The 19090-nt window shown below is 35.9% G+C and overlaps 2 protein-coding genes across 2 annotated transcripts; one reads left to right on the top strand and one right to left on the bottom strand.

Moving 5' to 3' along the window:
• Positions 1-1907: 1907 nt before the first annotated feature.
• On the top strand, positions 1908-7130 carry ppp1r8b (protein phosphatase 1, regulatory subunit 8b). Its single transcript, XM_015034690.1, has 7 exons — positions 1908-2011; positions 2379-2439; positions 2716-2869; positions 4417-4634; positions 5020-5164; positions 5587-5651; positions 5774-7130. The coding sequence occupies exons 1-7, from the start codon at positions 1959-1961 to the stop codon at positions 6125-6127; spliced, it is 1050 nt and encodes a 349-aa protein (XP_014890176.1). The 5' UTR covers positions 1908-1958; the 3' UTR covers positions 6128-7130.
• Positions 7131-10250: 3120 nt separating this feature from the next.
• cyp4t8 (cytochrome P450, family 4, subfamily T, polypeptide 8) lies at positions 10251-17316 on the bottom strand. The gene is made up of 12 exons (XM_015034691.1): positions 17042-17316; positions 15923-16067; positions 15777-15821; positions 15547-15674; positions 14708-14832; positions 14427-14581; positions 14242-14348; positions 12355-12545; positions 12084-12217; positions 11531-11595; positions 11090-11172; positions 10251-10825 (listed from the first exon to the last, which is right to left on the bottom strand). The coding sequence occupies exons 1-12, from the start codon at positions 17231-17233 to the stop codon at positions 10648-10650; spliced, it is 1548 nt and encodes a 515-aa protein (XP_014890177.1). The 5' UTR covers positions 17234-17316; the 3' UTR covers positions 10251-10647.
• Between the last annotated feature and the right edge of the window lie 1774 nt (positions 17317-19090).

Consider the following 19090-nt stretch of genomic DNA (forward strand, 5'->3'; position numbering starts at 1 on the left):
TGTTGGTTTGATCCCCCTCCCCCATCACCATCAAACAAAAGGTGCTACGTCCTTGCAGCAAATATAATATTGCGAGAAACTTGTGGTGCTCAGGTTTTCAAACCAATGTTACAAAATCTTTCTTTTTTTTTTTTTTACGGTGCCACTTTCATGCTGTGAAGTTTGGAATGAGGAGTTGGAGACCTCTAGTGCTTCTTTTTATACTGCTCCAAAAAAATAAAGGGAACATTTCACTTTAATTTTATGTGTGGCTCCAAATCCAGGCCTCCATTGGTTAATAAATTTGATTTCCATTGATGATTTTTGTGTGATTTTGTTGTCAGCACATTCAACTTTGTACAGAACAAAGATTTCAATGAAAATATTTCATTCATTCAGATCTAGGATGTGTTATTTGAGTGTTCACTTTATTTTTTTGAGCAGTGTAGAATATGATCTTTTTTTGTTATTGATAACTTTGTAGTTGAGATCAGTAATATGTTATGGAAAGCAAAAGGAGGTCAAGGTGTGATCTAGTACCGAGTTTAATCAAGAAAAGACATATCTAATACTCTGATTTTCTGTGACACTTATTCCCTTTCCTTTATTTGTTTAGAGGGAAATTATCTCTGTTTTACTTTTGTCTAATGTGAAAAGTGTTTCCAGAAACAAAATAAGATCAGATTTTTAAAATACATGTTTGGGGAAGCGGGGCATGAATCAGATCATCAGTAAAACATAGGAGATGTGAATCTCCTAACACCTGTTTTTTCCCACTCAGAAACAATTTAGCATGTTTTTGTCCTGTTCTGTTTAGATCAAAGCATACTGCAAAGCATTTCAGCCCAAGTGGGATTCGAACTCTTGGAGGAGACTTGAAAACCAATTTTTGCAGATGTTCAAAATAAGATCAGATTTTTAAAATACATGTTTGGGGAAGTGGGGCATGAATCAGATCATCAGTAAAATATAGGAGTTGTGAATAACAGCCATATTTATCTATCTCCACATGTGCAAACTTTTAAGAGGTTTATTGCAAAAGATATGCACCTGTAATTGCAGTAAAAGGTGGAGCATGGAACTGGAAATGCTGAACTTTCATTTTCCTCTTCCTTATCAATTGTACTTTTTTGAGTAGGTTCATTTCCTAGGAAAAAAAAAACATATTTAAAGTCTTTGAGGTGTAATGTGAAATAAAAAAAAAAATAATAATCAACTTCCCTGCTTCAACTGTTTTTCACGTTTTTAATGTTTTTCTTAAAGAATACAAATATCAACAGATTACATGCAAACAATAATATTTTAATACTTTATTTGATATGTTCTAACCTTGAAATTACATGGCTTCATTATGCTGCACTAATCTGGAAGAAACTTCCAGAAATCTGCCAATCTGCTGAAACACTGAGTTCCTTTAGATCAAAGATAAAATCCCATTTGTTTAGAGCTGTGTTTGATTAATAATTGGGACAATTCTACTCTGTTTATTACTTTTCTTTATTTTGCCACTGTAAAGTAATGCTTCTTTGTTGTTTATTCATTGTGATGTTTTTATCATGTAAAGCACTTTGAAGTGCATTGTTGCTGAAATGTGCTATAGTCTATAAACTTGACATGATTTGACTTTGTTACACTTAGATAAAGCATAAAGTGGCGATTAAGGTACTAAGCTGCACATTTCTGAGTAGGTTAAGAGTTATCACAGTAATGTCTTTTCTACATTGTATTATTTTTTTAAATATATCCCGCCTTTACAGTTTCTTATTTTTATATTGTGCGAATATTCATGCTCAGTTGCTGTTGTAACACCTGCATTTTCTCACTGCGTATGATGAGGGATATTTGTATTCTATAATATTTTATTCCATTGTTGTGGCTTAGAAGCGTCGGTTTCGGATAGAACGATAAAACTACAACTCCCAGCAACACAGAACACGGTTCTCCCAAGATGCACCTCGGCGTTAATGTGCTGAAGCAAGATGGCGAGTAAAACAAGCAAAGACGGTCCTCCTCCTTTTGATTGTCCATCATGGTGAGCCAAATGCACACGCCAAAGTAGCAGCACGATGTTTGTAGATCATTATTAGTTGCAAACCAACAAAACAACAAACTTTAAAGTGTATGTGAGACTTTTATCAGAGATAAAATCATATATGTTGCTAACATTAGCATTAAATAAAGCTAGCAGGCTAACCCGTCAATGTTGGCAATGAATTAGCCAGAAAGATCAATGCATCGTGTCTTTCATTTGCTGAATCCTGTTTACCAAATTAACAATATTGTAGTTGAAATTTTGATTATTTTTCTTAATTAATTTCCTCTTTGATTTGGTAAATATGACTTCTGCAGTATTTAGACTAAATAAATCATCACAGGAGTCTCTAACCTTTTGCTTGCAGGGCAGGGAAACCACCCACAGGGCTTCATCTGGACGTGATGAAAGGGGACAAACTGATAGAGGTAAGTGAAGCTCTACAGATGTAGGTTAACGGTGGTCGTTTTAATGTTAGCAATGTGCACCAGATACGAGTCTGACAGTCTGCTGTGTCCCAGATGTGGGGTTCCTCTGTGGCTGCTTGGCTTCAAACGGTGCGAGAGCAACATCAGCCATGAGATTTAAGCCCTTCAGTGGAAGCAACACTGAAGAGTTATAACTCAGAGGCACAGATGCATCAGGATGACCCGATTTAGATGTGCTTTCAGTGTGTTATTCACAAATACTTTATATCCTTACAGAAACTGATCATAGATGAAAAGAAGTTTTACCTGTTTGGAAGGAATCCCGACTGGTGCGACTTCACCATCGACCATCAGTCCTGCTCTCGGGTTCATGCAGCGTTAGTCTACCACAAACACCTAAAAAGGGTCTTCCTCATAGACCTAAACAGCAGTAAGAGATATTTTACAGTCACTTTTTTATTTTTATTTTTTTTTTTTACCAATTTTCATTTGGACTTCTAAATATGTGGGTAGAGTTTTAATTGTGCAGAAAGACCACCACTGCCTCAAAGTTAATGTGGGCAAGAAATTAATAGAACTGTTTTAGCAATCTTGAATTTTTATTGTATTTTTGTGGTTCTTAATAGGAAACTTTGCTGATTTCATGTTATATTTAAAGCCTTTCATGCATTTAGACATGTTTTAAAATAATAATATTTTATAGCCTACACATTCTGCCTTTTATAATCTTCATGGTTTTCTTAGAAATGCGCTTATTTGCTGATTCTCATTTTAATGGACTCAAATTTCACAATAACTTAGAAATAAATATGTCTAATGTCTGGGTGAATTCAAAATGTAACATTCCTTACAGTGAAATAAAAATAAGTAAATAAAAAAAAAAAACTGATTTCCTAAAAACAACCCAATATTTTGGGCAAATGCAACCCAATTTTAAAGAATTACAGCATATCTTCTTTACACGTTTAGATATTATAGACAACTGCAAATGTAACATGCACCATATTATAAGATTTTGAAATACTCATTCAAAATGTATAACAGTTGTGTCCATCTTACATTTGAGACAATGAAACCCCTCTGACTTATTGTCGTACATTGGATCATTAAATCATTCATGCGTTCATTGTAACCATAGCCTCTCTGTTGTGAAGCGTCATTAATTATTTATCAGGACCAAACACACACGAGTCAAATGGTGTGTGTTTGGAACGATCTAAGTGTCTTATGCCTCAAAGTTTTTTTTTCTTTTTTTTTTTTTTAAACTCTTTCTCACATGCTGTTTTTATTTTAATTATGTAAAGCACTTTGAAATGCCTTGCTGCTGAAATGTGCTATACAAATAAAATTTGATTGATTTGATTGATTATGTAACACAGCAGATAAACTGGATTTTACAAGTATTTATACACACAGGCAAAATTTTTACATATTCCTCATATTTTCTTTGCTATATCAGTAATTAGTGTGATTTTCCTTTCTAAGAAAAGTGTCTATTCTCTGCAGGATATGCACAGTGCATGTGAAGAGTATTCACCATGTTTCACTTTATCCACATTTGTTATTAACTGAAAACGGATGGATGGATGTAAAACAAAAAAAAGTAAGATAGCACATGATCAGAGGGATTCACAGCCTTTGCCCAATATTTAGTTGATGCAACAAAGAGTTTGGGTCTTACATTTTTATTTAGTAGGTCAGAAGCTGCAAAGTTTGGGAACCAATTTCCTAATGGAAAAGGGGCCATTACACCAGCATGGTGCATTCACTGATCAGAAAAAGATCTGGTTATTTTAGCTTTTCGCAGCTAGTGCATCAATACATCTCTTGGTTAACATTGCAAATGGCCTGAAGTTAGAACACTGCCTTATGAGACATCAGTATAAACTTCAACACATGTTTCTGTGTAATATAGTGTCATTAAAATATTTTTCATCAGCTTTGAAGGTTTCCTAATGTTAGACATTTTTATTTCAGCACACGGTACTTTTCTTGGCCACATTCGCCTTGAACCCCACAAGCCTCAGCAGGTTCCCATAGACTCCACGATATCTTTTGGGGCGTCGACACGGACTTACACCATTAGAGAGAAACCCCAAACCCAAGGCACCGCTGGCACAGGAGACAGCAAGTTGGGGGATGAAGAGGAGCTCAAAGGACTGCTTGGACTTCCAGAAGAAGAGACAGAGCTGGAAGTACGTTATTACTACGTTATTAAACATTAATATTAGGGTATTAATATTGGAAACATGACTATTTATCCGTTTATCTGTATAGTTGTTTATGTCAATTGACCAAAGTGAAGTTATAAGCAACTATTTATTGGACAGGCTTATGTTTGTTTAGGTTTTTGCTTAAATACATAAAATATATTTTGACAAAGTTCTAATTGTTTATGAGGTTTTAGCTATATTAATTATTTTTTTTGTAAATCTTTCCATTTACTAAGTATATCACTTTGAAGTTAATCATGTTTTGTGGTAATATCCAGTCCAGTGGAGAATAATGTAAAAAAAACCAAACTGATCCTTACTTGACAAAATAATCACTAATTTTTTATTTTTTTTTTGTAATTTCTAGAACCTGACAGAGTTTAACACGGCTCACAACAAACGCATCTCCATCCTGACAATCGAGGAAGGCAACCTGGAAATCCAGAGGCCAAAGAGGAAACGCAAGAACTCCAGAGTTACTTTCAGTGAAGAAGACTCCATCATTAATCCAGGTAAATTTAACGTTTTGGGATTGACGTTTGTGAGAATAGTTCAATTTAGTTGTTTTTCTTGACTCAACATGAACATAATTAGTTGAACTACTTTGTTAAAGATACTTTACTCATAATTTCTCCTGGTTGTGTGTAGTCTGTGACCACATGAGACTTAAAAATCAACAAAGTGCAAGAGTAAACACATTATTTGAAAAATTGTTGTCCCCTAAATTTAAACTTGGAGAATAAAATATTTATTATCTATGAACTGATTTTAGCAGACTCCTCATCAGAGCTAGATTTTGAGTCAATATAATAACTTTATGTTACATTTCTAGTTAATTACTGTCAGCCTGCTCATTAAATACCCAAATAAATCCTTTTGTCCGTACACTGAAGTGTAACTATGTTCTTTGTTGTTGTTGTTTTGTTCCATTTAGAAGATATAGACCCCTCAGTCGGGCGCTTTAGAAATATGGTGCAGACGGCTGTCATCCCCATGAAGGTAATTCTTGACTGTATTTAAAATGATTCTCTCAGCTAACAGAGTTTTCTACAAAGCGACTCTTAGTTTGGCTAATACACTGCTAGTCTTCTGAAGTTGTTGTTCTTCCATTCCTCTTGCAGAAGCGGAGATCTGACAGCCAAAATACTCTGGGTCTGGATGACCTGGCTTCCAAGCGCATTCACGGCTACAGCTTGGGTGGGGGTCTGTACGGGGACTTGCCTCCAACCAGCCACGAGAACAAGCCAACAGGAGCTCCAGGAGGCGCTGCTATGCAGGGCGGGCTGCCTCTGCCCTTCCCCAACCCGGCGCCTGAGGTAGACCTGGCCCCAGAGGCTCCTCAGCCCCCGATAACACTCAACCCCACACCAGTGACAGCCCCCTACCTACCAGAAACCATCAACGAGCCACGAAAAAAGAAGTATGCCAAAGAAGCTTGGCCGGGGAAGAAACCCACCCCTTCACTTCTCATCTAACCAGTTTTTTAACGCTGCTGACTCTCAGGTTCCCAGCAGGACCATCAGGGACTGTGACCTGTCAGAGGTGGAGCCCTTCGCCTCTGTTTTTATTTGTTATATTATACGAGTGCAAAATACACAACACATCCTCCACAAACTACATCGACAGCAAAAGTATTTAGTTTTTTTTACAAGAAAATACCTGGCAGTTAAATGAACTACAGAGTGATAGACTATATGGATATAATGATGGAGTTGTGTTGAATGACTTTGAGTTGATGTAAACTTGTATTTTATACATGTTCCAACATTTTTTCACTCTTTCAGAATATTGATAAAACTATTAAAGACTTGCAAAAAAGTGGCTTTATTCGTATCTTACTGTGAGAAGTCAAGAAGGCTCCGAGACTTCAAATGTAAGCAAAATTTTGTCAAAACAAAGCTGCCTTTTATTTTTAAAGCAAGTTGATAGAATGAGATCAGACATTTTACTAAGAAATGTTTAGTAAGCCGTCAGTTGAGCTGTGTTGTATTTCCCCCTTTACACCACTTGGTGGTGACTTAAGTAAACAGGCCAGTTTCTTTTAGAAGCTGAAAACTTAAAGCAGTGCTCTGTTGTACTAACATCCTGTTTTTTTTTCTGTTACAATAAGTGTGAAGTACTTTCTCATATTCTCAGATCAAACATACTGTAAAAAATATTTTTTACGCTTTTTTGGATTTCTATTAGAGCATCGCAGATTGGAGAAAAGCACAATAGCACTATAACAATTAACTGCAGCATAAAAGGCTAAAATGTTATTCAGACTGTTGTAATGCATACCTAGCATTATTATCTGTAAAATGCTGCCTTTCTTAACCAACTCAAGATATATCTGCAGATTAGAAAAATTAACATTAGGCCCAGCCTTTTCTTAAGGCTTTTTTAAGAAAAGGCTTTTTTCTGTTTTTAACATGGTTTTATTGAGTGTTCAAATTTGAAGAAACGTCATATGAATCTATGTACTAAAATGATTCACATGCAAATGCCTCAGACAAAAATTGCATCAGCAACACTGTAGCTATGCTTTCCAGTACTTTTTTTTTATTATTTTTTTAGTTTTTTGAAAAATAAAGTCTGGCAGCTTTGACAACATCTGGTTGATTTATAATTGTTGAATTTCATATCATCTGGTCAAGTTGGAGATTCCCTCTAAGTCACAAAAATACTGACTTTGTGGATTTTCCGGCGCAAAAGAAAAATAAGTTGTTTTATTAAGAAAAAAACTACACCAGTGACTCTACATTTGATTGGTTGTGTGGATTTTGTAATATGTAAATAAAAACAAAAAAATACTTTTTGACACATTAGCCTGTCTGTTTCTTCTGTAGACAGTTTGTGCATTGACAACTACCTTGGAAAAGTATTAAAGCCTTTAACTAATAATTTCCTCACATTACCACAAATGTTTGTTCTTTTAGGATTTTATTACACATAAAAAGGAAAGATAAATGTGATTAGTTTTGTAATTATTGAATTAAAAATGGGAACCTGAAAATCTTAGTTATCTTTTATCATCCTCGGTAACTTTGATTGAAAAGTCACTGCAAATCATTCAGAATAATCCATCCCTAAAGTGGTGGCTGCATCATGCTGTGGAGAGACTGGAAGATGATTATATTTGATGGAAGGAAGGATAGAGATAAACGCAGGGCAATCCTGAAAACAAGCAACTTGTTAAAGACGGCCAAAGACATTGGATTGGTGCAGAGGTTCACTTTATAACAGAACACATGTATAGCAAGAGCTACAACGGAAAGGTTAAGAAATAAAGAGTCTTGTGTTTGATGGTCCAGTCAAAGTCCAGTCGAAAATCCATGAGCACCCTTGAAATCTGATTGTCACAGATGTTCTCCATTCAATCTGACGGACCACTTTTGCAAAAAAGAGCGGCCAAAAACATCATCCTATGTGCAAAACCGACGGAGAATCCATTAGATTAGTAATAAAATTGAAACGTTTAGGCCGTAGAATAAAGACTCAGTAAAGATTGATTTAAATGTGTGCCATTCTTTTAAGTTTTTGTTTTTAAACCATTTTGAAAGCCATGCATCCTTCTAGTATTACTGCACAATTATTAGCTCCTCTGTGTTGATGAGCGACAGCTAGCTCAAATTGTGGCAGTGTCAACTATAGTGGTTGGTCCACTGGCAGGTCACACTGGAAGTGCCGCTATCTGAAACCGGTGTTGGTTTGACACCTAAACTCCTACTAAAAAACAAATAGGTTTGTGGTTGCAAAGTGTCAAAATGTGAGGTCATAGGTGTGGAAATACTTTTCTGAGGCACTTCCTGTGAAAAACAAAGCTTTCTGTTTGGTTTTATATGCATCTACTAAACTAGGTATTTAGAAAATAAGGCCCAGTAATTGTAACTGTAGATTCTATGGAGACCAAGGGGACACAGTAACACTAAAACATGTATATTTTATCATTTGCTCTCTTATTCTGGTGCAATCAGCACAAATTTAGATTTCTTTTTTACATCTCAATCATTCATTCATTTTCAGTTTGGATCCTGCAAATGGGCAACACAACTGTCATGGTGTCAATTTTATTTTGTTTCTATCGGGGAAGAAGTTGAATGCAGAAACACAGTGCATCTCAAAACTGTACACACCCTTGTCAAAATGTTGGGGTTATATGATTCAGCATGCAGTCTTGACTTGCATCCTGTAGTACCCAGTTCAAAGGTGTGATTAAAAAAAAATGCCTCATTGTTAGAGTTGTGCTTCTCAGTGGTGTAATTCCTTTATATCTTGAGGTCAATTCCAGTGAGCTCAAATTCAGACTGCGTTCTTCAGACTCTCGTGGAGTTAAACCAGTGTTTTTCAACCACTGTGCACACAAGTATACCGTGAGTGATCGTCAGGTGTGCCGTGGGAATTATCCAATTTCACCTACCGTATTTTCCAGACTATGAGCTGCTACTTTTTTCCTACACTTTGAACCATGCGACTTGTAGCCCGGTGCAGGTTTTTTGGTGGATTTTTCTTCAACCACCAGGGGGCTCTTTAGCAGAAAGTGAATCATTTGAAGTCAAAATTGGAAATCAAAGAAGAACGCGCTAATTTTCATTTCGAACAAGCACATGCTAGCTAGCAGCAGTCACTATGGAGAAATGTTTTCAAACTCATGTGATGCAGCTTCTAAGTTGAGGAGTATTGATCTGGCAGTACAGGAGGGAAATAAGAGCCGCTGCAGAGCCGGTTTTGTTCACTCGGCGTGAGCATAACCGGATTTGAAAACGGAGAACTGCGTCCTTAATATATCAAGCAGTTATTATGACGCAGCCCTCTGCTGGGTCCTTATAGAAAACCGAGAGCGGCAGAGATACCAGCGGCCTGTAGCCCGGCGCGGCTGATATATGTAAGTTTCCAGGCGAGGGGATGGGGCAGGGGGGGTCAAACATTTGAAGGTGCGGTGAATGGTGCGCTGATAGTCCGGGAAATACGGTAATTGGTCTTAAAATATTTTTTAAAAACGAATATTTAGATGCAAATAATGCCATCTTTGAGTGTCTCTGCTGTAGTAGTGACTAGCGGCGCAATCATTTTATCATCACTAGATGGCAGTAGGTACAGAGCATTTTACTTTTAGACAAGAGAATTAGTGTTGTGGCCCTGTTCAGATGTATTTTTTGAAGTAGACATGTTAAGTGCAATTTGAAATAAGAACTGTAAAATATGATAAAAAAATAAATTTTGTTTTTATTTGATTCCTATTCAAGACACTTTGACAAGAATGACTTTATATATAGGCGGCTACAGAGTATCTTTGTTTACATTTTTGATTGGTGGTGTGCCTCGTGATTTTTTCAATTAAAACAATGTACCTTTGCTCAGAAAAGGTTGAAAAACAATGAGTTAAACATTCACTAATGACCTAAATTAAATGGAGAAATGTAACACTGAGATTAGGTAACACAGCTCATAAATGCATACAAAGTAACTCTTTTTACTCTGCTACACAATTTTAGTTAAAACCTTGTAGGTTATTTAACCAACCTGGACTAGTTTAAAAACATTACACCCTTTTCTTTCCTTAAATGTTTAGTATTTTAACCATCAGTCTTAACTATTGAAGTTTCCATGACAAATAAGTGTGTGTACTTATTTTCTTTTTCTGTTTTATTTTGCCCCAACAACAGAAATATAACATATTCCTAGCTGCAGAAATGAACTGTTAATTAATGTAAAAAAAACCCCCATTCAATCTCACTATTTTAGACACATTCTTCAGTATTACAACAATGTGCTTTATTATAATGCAATGCTTATAGTTTTGCTTCAAGATGAAGCTTATCTCTAAATATATAACAAACCCATTTTAAGATAAACGGTGCAAATATTTCTAGAAAAACAGTTTTAAACACAAATTTCCTCGTCATGAGACATTAGTGTAAAAATTTCCTCAAATTGCACTTCAGGTTTTTTTTTTTATCCACTTTCTAAGCAATTTGTTTCTCTTTGATTGAATCCATCAGATTCTTTTTTTCCATCACATTTCTGGTTCCACTGGTTTGATCTTGATGTGGATGCCATTAAGAGAGCGGAGAACCAGTCTGGGAATTATCTTGGGCTTATTGTCGGGATCCTCTATCAGCTCGTAGCGCTTTAGTGTCAAGGCCGTCACCACCTTCAACTCATTTATGGCAAATGTCTGGCCGATGCAGTTTCTAAGGGAAGACGACATTAAGAAGGACATTAAAGGGTTAAGCAGAAGATGAACGATGAAAAACAAGTTGTAACAGAGCAGGCATGTGGTCACTTTACCTTTCCTCTGCTTTACTCTAGCACCAAACAACAGGACTTTTATTATGCATGTAAAACTAGGTGTGTGTGTGCTACGTTACACATTCACAAGCTGCAGGCTGATATAAGATCAAAGACAAAGTGGCTATAAACTGAGATAAGTCAAACAGTGTTGAGTTTTTCCAAACCTTGGTCCAGCTGAGAAAGGCACAAATGCATGAGGTGACCTCTTAGAGACATTTTCTGGGAGGAATCGCAGCGGGTCAAAGACCTATGGCAACACAGGCGGAGAGAAAACATCAGGTTTTCTTACAGGCATACCAAAGAAAATGCATGTCGAAAATAAAAAAATCTGATCTTAAATCAAATTCATATTGTATAATAATTTCTTAATTGTCTAGGGAATTAAAAACTGAGAGTTGCAGAACCTGTAATACATTTTCTCTGTTTTCTTGTTCTTTTTGTACACTCCTCAGGAGAAAAAAAAAAAAAAAAGATCAAAATAATAACTTCTGAACAGCCTGATCTGTCCTGTATTAATGCAGTGACTGCTTTTCTATAGCTTGAATCCATTTAAAAATTTTAATTTCCAATGCCATTATGGTTATAATAAACTTTGCATCACTTACATCAGGGTTTTCCCAGACTGTTGCATTTCTGTGAGTTGCAAACATGCTTACTCCAATGTGAGAGCCTTTAAAAAAATAAAGCTGTACTTTAGTTAGGACAGTGAACAAAATGCAGAGGTGAAGTATGTGTACACCTCTTCTTCAAACATGTCTTGAAGTTAACATTGAGTCATCGCTGTAAAGCTGCTTGTGTCAATACGTTTCCTAACATGTTGCAGGGATAAATTTGGTTCTGTATAGAAAGTGCTTTATAGCAATCTGCATAAAAAAAATACTTATAAAGTCTGAAAGATAATATTTCAAGAAGTTTTTATGTGACTAAGTTACACAGTAACAGGGAGTGTACTGCACAGTGCACATAGGAAACAAATACTTTTTTCGCAACCACAGATTGTTAATGTGTGCAGCTTTGTTAAGCTTATTTAATAATGAGTTCCACATTAAACCAGTTCCGCGGTTTAGAAAGTTAATATTTTATTTTCACTTGTAAAGTTTATATACAGTATCCGTCAACCTCAGCGTTTCTTTAAAATAACACACTAATGCCACTGACCTGCTGGCAACGTTCTTCCATCGAAGAAGGTGATGGGTTTAGTGATCTGCCTGGATATTCCCGGTACAGGAGGATAAAGACGAAGGGATTCTTTGATGCACATTGTGGTGTATGGAATTTTATTAAGATCCTCCCTTAATATGGGACAAGAGACTTAATGTTATTCACAGAGAGGCGGTAAAGTTGAGCATAGATTAGATTTAACTATCAATCTAGCACAGCTGAGGACCAGCTTTCTTTTACAAGCATCATTTTCTCCAAGTTTTCCTACCACTCCATGGTGTCTTTGCCTTGTAAAGCTTCGCAAATTTCATCCCTGCAGAGCTTCTGGTGCTCCGGGTGGCAGGCCAAGCAGTAGAGGATGAACGAGATGCCGCTGGACGTGGTGTCGTGCCCCTCGAACATAAAAGTGTCCACTTCTGCTCGCAGGTCTTCATCCGACAGGCCCTGCTGGTTTTCGTCCTGCAGAAGGAATTAAAAATTAAAAGTAATTGCAGACCGTAAAGGCTATGTCGCAGGTCATTAGCCCAAGCATTTTTACAGGGACGTGCAGATTGCTTGGATGCGCCACATGTTTAAAATTACTCTGCATGTTATGTTTCAACCAGTAGTAAAAATGCATCTGATAAAAACGCACAACAAAAAAACCATTCAAAACACATTGGCAAGCATTAAACACTTAGTCTCAATTATTTCTCATAGCTGTGACTCAAAGCAGCTTTTAAAATAGTGACATTCACAACTGTCGGTTAACCACACTGTTGCTATTTGTTTCATTTTATGATTATGTAGTACAGAACCCTGAGGTACAAGGGTCATTGCCCTCCATTGTACCTTTGAGCTTCAGATAGAGGACGGCAACCTTGTTGTTCTGAAAGAAATCCTTATCAGCTGCTCAGCGTTGTTAAAAGAGACTGCAAATGTTGCAAAAGGAAATATTTTTTTAGCTCTATCTAGTTTTTCCCCTCAGCTTTTTAGCATAGAGAGACAAAATGGTGAAAAACTGCTTTAACAGAGAACATTAGTATGCAGAGCATGTTTACTTGCTGAGTCACTTCTGGCTGCTTTAATGCTATGACCTTGTGTTGCCTCATCTCTAATCTGTTATCAGGTTTATATAATTCCTTTTTCAATTTAAATTTTATTTTTCAGTGCTGGCCACATTGATTGACAGCCTTGTAATGCAATTTAAAAAGCTTTAATGTGAATTAATCTTTTTACTGCACTGACATAAATTCTACTTAAAAAAATTAAATGTTAAGCCATTTTTATTTATAACATCTCTTTTGATTGATTAGAGTTCCTCTGTTCTCGCTTATTTTCCGTCTCTTCAGTTCACCCAACAGGTTTTCTGAGGTATTTTGTTTTGGTAGACATATTTAAAGAGTATTTAATGTTATGCACTCTAACAGGACTTTGGGAGAGAGATAGGCCCACAGCATCATAGATCCTTCACAAATCAACTGCACATGAAAGGCTGTTTTGTATATTAGTTCATTTGATTTTTGTTGCTGCATTTTTAAGTGTCAGATTTCATAAGCATGAAAAAAGTCTTCATTCTTTTAATGGTTTTACACATCTTTGCCCAACCTATCAATGGGAAGGGTTCTCTATAAAACTCTAAATGTCATTTCGTCACTTTTGTTATGAGTCCTTTAAACGTTAACATTGTAAGAGTCTTATCACAATGTATGTAGGTTCCTAGAAATTCATATTAACTTTTAAAAAGTGAAAACAAAAATGCATGAGACATTTATTTAATACCGTTTCATTTTGGGTACCAATAATTGTGCCACTGATGATTTCGTTAAAAACACTGTTCTGAATGCTTTTTTCCTCCTATGAATAAATGTTGTGTTTTTTAATGACTTTTTCTAATCTAATACCAAAAGATAATTTTTTTGGGGGGGTTATTTATGTGTCTTCACCAGTTTTCCCTGTAAATATGCCCTAATTTGATGCATTTGGTACTTGCTTTACAATTATTTGCGATTATGGTGTTTGATAGTTTTTTTTTTTTTTTTTTTTTTGCTTTAATCTTTCTTTTAAATATCATTTTATCTAAACCTCTGGCAGAACTTCAACTCAGCTCTCACTGAACAAATAAACAAAAGCCACACTTTTGCTTTTAAATCAGATTTGAATTGATGTCACATACTCGTGCAAAGAGAAGAATGTCCAGAAAATCCAAGTATCTTTTGGCCTGTATGCGGCTCAGTTCCGTCTCTTGCTTCAGTACCTCTTTCCTCTTTTTGATGACCTCATCTTGAAAAGAAAACAAACGGTTACTCTTTAAATGGACAGGTTATATTAATCAAAGATTTCACTGGGCTCAGGGCTTACCTGTGTGACTTTGAGCCACCTTGTATGCTTTCCTGTATCTGAAACCATGTGGGCTGAGGTGGAAAATGAGATCACTGTGGTATGGAAACATCCTCACCCGGAGGTTAATAAGATTGGTGAGCTCATACACTGCTTTGATGTAGGCATTTGTTCCCCTGACAGAAAAAAAAAGCAGGGAAACATGAAAGGTGATATCTTCCTTCTGCTTGTTAATAAAGCATCTGAACTTGTTTTGGATGGACGCAGAAGCTGAAGGGGTGATTTTTGTTACGGTTACTCACCCCTCTGTCTGACAGTTGCTGTTGCAGCTAAAGGCACACTTCATGATGCTATCCAGTGTCATCAGGCTCACATGCTCAAACAATTCAAAGGACTCTTTAGAGTTGGCATAGCGTTCCCATTTGTCCTTAAAAATACAAGGACACAAATGTAGCATGTAAGCAGGAAAAAATGGGATACAAGGATTAAGCTCAGCTCAGGTTCAGTCAGAGATTACACTCAGCAGCAGCATAAACTGCATATTAATCTGAAGCTTTCATTGATTTATTTATTGATTCTTTTTCAAGAGTTGGAAAAAGGATACCACACAACTTCAAGACTTTTTAAAGTAGAAACGTTTCATTGGTTTAAAACTATTAGGGACTTTCTCTAACCCACATACTTACTCAAAAATACACCCACACTGATATTTAGATAATTTGTTCTATGCAAGTTGCAGAGAAACCACAATATTGGTAGCCTTAACAAAGATTCTGGCAAAATTCTCTCAACATGTGTTGCTAACCTAGTTCTGATCTATATTTTTTGGGGGGCCCTGGCACAGAGCTGGTTTTTAAGCGTAGTTCTTATGTGTTCAACAGAGTTTGGGTTGACTAAAGAGGTCTGTTATATCCTTCTTCTTATTCAAAACCAGTGTTGATGTGTATTCGCAATATTTGAGTCATTACAGCACACAAGGTGTCCAAGTTTTAACCATCTGATTTATTCAGAATGACATCAGGAAAGAGGTTGTTTCACAATTGTTTCACAATTATTTCACTCTTGAAATGGGGTAGGAGTGGGACAATGCATTGCCTTGTTAGCAACATGTCTAATCATTATTCATTCATAAATTACATACCAGCATTGTTTTGGCAGAGTCTGACATCAGTTTCACGTATGGTTTTAAAACATCATAATGGAAACCTGGAGTCAGGAGCCTCCGGTGGCGAAACCACTTCTGGTCTTTTGACACCAACAAACCATTTCCTAGAGAAAAAGAGACACAATGAGAGCGAGTCAGTAAAATGTTACAAGTTAACCCTGCATTAAGACAAAACAAGCAAGTAGGATAAAGCAAAGTATTCTTACCGATCCAAGACTCGATAAATTTATATGCAAAATCATCCTTTGGCTCTATTATTAAAAAAAAAAGTAAATGAAAGCCAAGTTAAATTGATGTTTACATCACGGTTATGATGCTGTAATAAAGAGTTAAAGTGAAAATATGTTCCCACCTGTTGATGCCAGAATAGTTTTGACATAATCTGGGTGGTGAATGTTGAGAATACAAATAGACGGGCCGAACCACATAGGGAAAGCATAGGGATAGCTCTCCGCCCACTTTAACACTTTGATAAAGTCGGTCCCATCTTGTTTAAACTAAAAAAGCAATAACAATATAAGACATGTGAAAATACACACACAGGTTTACACCGATACGCTGCACAAATTTAGACATTTACACACACTGCTTCTAATTTGCATAGATTAACAATTATAATTAAAAAGCTTTAATATATATTACTTCATTTCAATTTACAAAACCCAAAGCTGATTAAGTGGTATCCACCAATATTATCAAATTCTAACATGTTCCACATTCTCCAGATTATAACAACTTGTGATATTAATGCATTGCAGATTTTAGTTGGTTTCCAATTTAGACCATTGAAAGACCTAGTTGATTGCAAATTATAATTGCATTTGCATTCATCTTAAGTTTTTAGGATTTCATCCTCTTAACTGTTCTCACAAGTGGAGGATAATTTTACATTAAGTTATAAGGGGGCACAACAATGGAAGAAAGTTATTCTCCACTGTTTTCATTACCTACTTGATTTTACCCATTTTGTATTTTGTTTGTATAACACAACACACGTATACATTTGATGATATATATTTTCAAAGATGCATATTTTTATTGCTTATTTCTGTTATTTTGTCACATTAATTTGGTAAATTAAACAATGATGACTTTTTTTGATGTATGTTTTTTCTTTCTCCGTTGTATTATTTTTTTATTACTACTACTTTAACTAGTAGTAGCAGTACTACAAATAGCATCATTACTGATATTTGTATTATAATTGTATTCATTCCAGTTGTTATTTAACAAAAGGCTGAATGCTTTATATAAACTTTATGCCTCTCTCTCAGCAATATTATTATTATTAGTTGTTTATATAAAAATTTGAATGAACTACAAAGTTTGTATGAAACTTTAAACAATACTTCAATTAAGAATTTTAAACTTGATTACACACAATGAAAAGCCTTAACGTTGAGACTATGTTATAGCTACATAAGGCTGCAGCTGCTGCATTTAATGGCTGGATGCCACTAAAACTCGTTACCTCCAGAACATTTCCAAACAACACGTGTGCCGGGGGTCCTGGAAAGGCTTCAAAGCTCTTCAGAAGAGCCTTCCGTTTCAGGAGGATGAAGGTTAATTTGTACACGGCGGCAACGAGGCACAGCGCAGATAAAAAGTAGTGCATATGAGGCCAGGCCAGCTGGTATTTGAGGAAAGCTTCTGTCAACTGCATCCCGACGACGTCCGTGTTGTGCAGGAGGAGAAGTGACGCTCCCTCTGTGTGCGCAGCAGCAGGCAGCCTGCGGTTGACTGAGGAAGGCGGTGATTGCGCATGTCGGGGCGGGGTTCTCCGTCAGCAACCGCGCCTGCACTTGCTGACGGATATTTAAAGGGATTTGGGCGATAAACACTTAAAATGCTTCTGATTATTGCCAGTGTTCAATTAAGCAGCCCGTTTGATACCGTCATGTAATTTGGTGGAAAGCTAATCCCTTTTTACTTAATTTAATTTTGGTCAACAAAATGTTTAATTATTGTCGAAAACGACTTAAATGAGAAATAAAAATGTTTTTGACGCGTCCTACATCTAAAAACATAATTTTTACTTCCTAGGTAACAAACCGGCACATCTCAGTAAAATTTATTATATTTTTATAAATCAAACGTGAAAAAAAAATCTATGAATTTGTAATGATTACAGTGACATATTTAACCTGTTTATTTCTGGTTATACTGATGAAATTGGCTTAAGGCTAATAAAAACCCACAATTAATTTTCTCCGACAATTCAATATTCCTGACAAAAATTAGATTTTTAATAAAGAAATGTTGGTATGGCTTGTTAGTAACAAGATTTGACATTTATTCAGTAGACAACAAGAAGAGTAAACCACAAATTCTCTTTATTAAAAAAGCTGACTGTTCACAGAATGCTGCACAGCAGTGGAAAGTTTAGTAGAAGGAAACATGTCAGAGTACATGCACAAGCAACATAATCTCACCTTTGAGAGGATTATGAATGAAAGTCCATTCATTCAGGACTCACGGCTTCGAGGACCTCCACACTGAGACACATCCTGGGAAGAATAGTTCTTTTGATTCTGGTTTTCATCAGCTTCAGATACTGTTATGAAGGAGATTGTGTGTCAAAGCAAAGCCAGGTTACAAGTAATTGGTGACAAACTATTATTTGCTGTTTGTTTTTGTACCGTATTGATTGCACATATTGCTTAATCACTGAGTAATTGGCAAATTCTTGACTTTATCTGTGTGTCAGATTCAGCACCTTTGTTGTTATCGGTGGAGTTTTGAGCAACATTCCTGATTTCATTCCTGTTCTACCTAAAAGAATGAAATGTACATCTTCCATGCCCAAATATGAAGGATGTTTTGACATTTATAATATCTCTGGCAGATTTTAATCAGTACATGATGTACTCTATCCACTCAGCAAGCCAATTTTCCAGACAAACTATACATCAGCCTTCCTACCCCTTGATCTTTCTCACAATTTGCTTTACAACAGAGAACAAATCTTAGTCTGTTGTATGACGAAGAATCGCATGATTATAATGTGGAAGTGAAAACTTGCTATTGTGCAAATAAGGACTTTTGCATCAATTACTAAATAAGGGAATAAAAAAGTTTCTAGGTGCCATTATTAATAATATGTAAATAAAACAAATAGAAATAAACATTCCCTTAAGATTCCTGTATGTTTTCTATCTGAGACTTACTTCTTGGTTGAATGAAAATCATTTTAAATCTAAATCTACTTTGGCTACAAAGTTTGGAGATAGAGACACTACTGCTTTCAGTTCGGTGTGTTCAGTGTATTTATTCCTCTTGACCTAGATCTTCCTTTTACTTATAGGCTCGTCTTAATTTATTTGATTTACTTTTAATTATTTTTTTATTATTATTTTGTAAATATACTTTGTAATTCTTACCTTGTGCTGCACACGCACATTTGAATTTCCTGTAAGAAAAAAATTCTAGTTATATTTGGGGAACATTTCAAAAGACAGATGAGAAATGCCTTGAGCCGTTCCTGGGTTTACTCTGCTTGTGTGACTCACGTCTGTTTCGT

This window comes from Poecilia latipinna, unplaced genomic scaffold, assembly GCF_001443285.1.
Source record: "Poecilia latipinna isolate Pla-1442-1.1 unplaced genomic scaffold, P_latipinna-1.0 Scaffold308, whole genome shotgun sequence".
Taxonomy (NCBI): domain Eukaryota; kingdom Metazoa; phylum Chordata; class Actinopteri; order Cyprinodontiformes; family Poeciliidae; genus Poecilia; species Poecilia latipinna.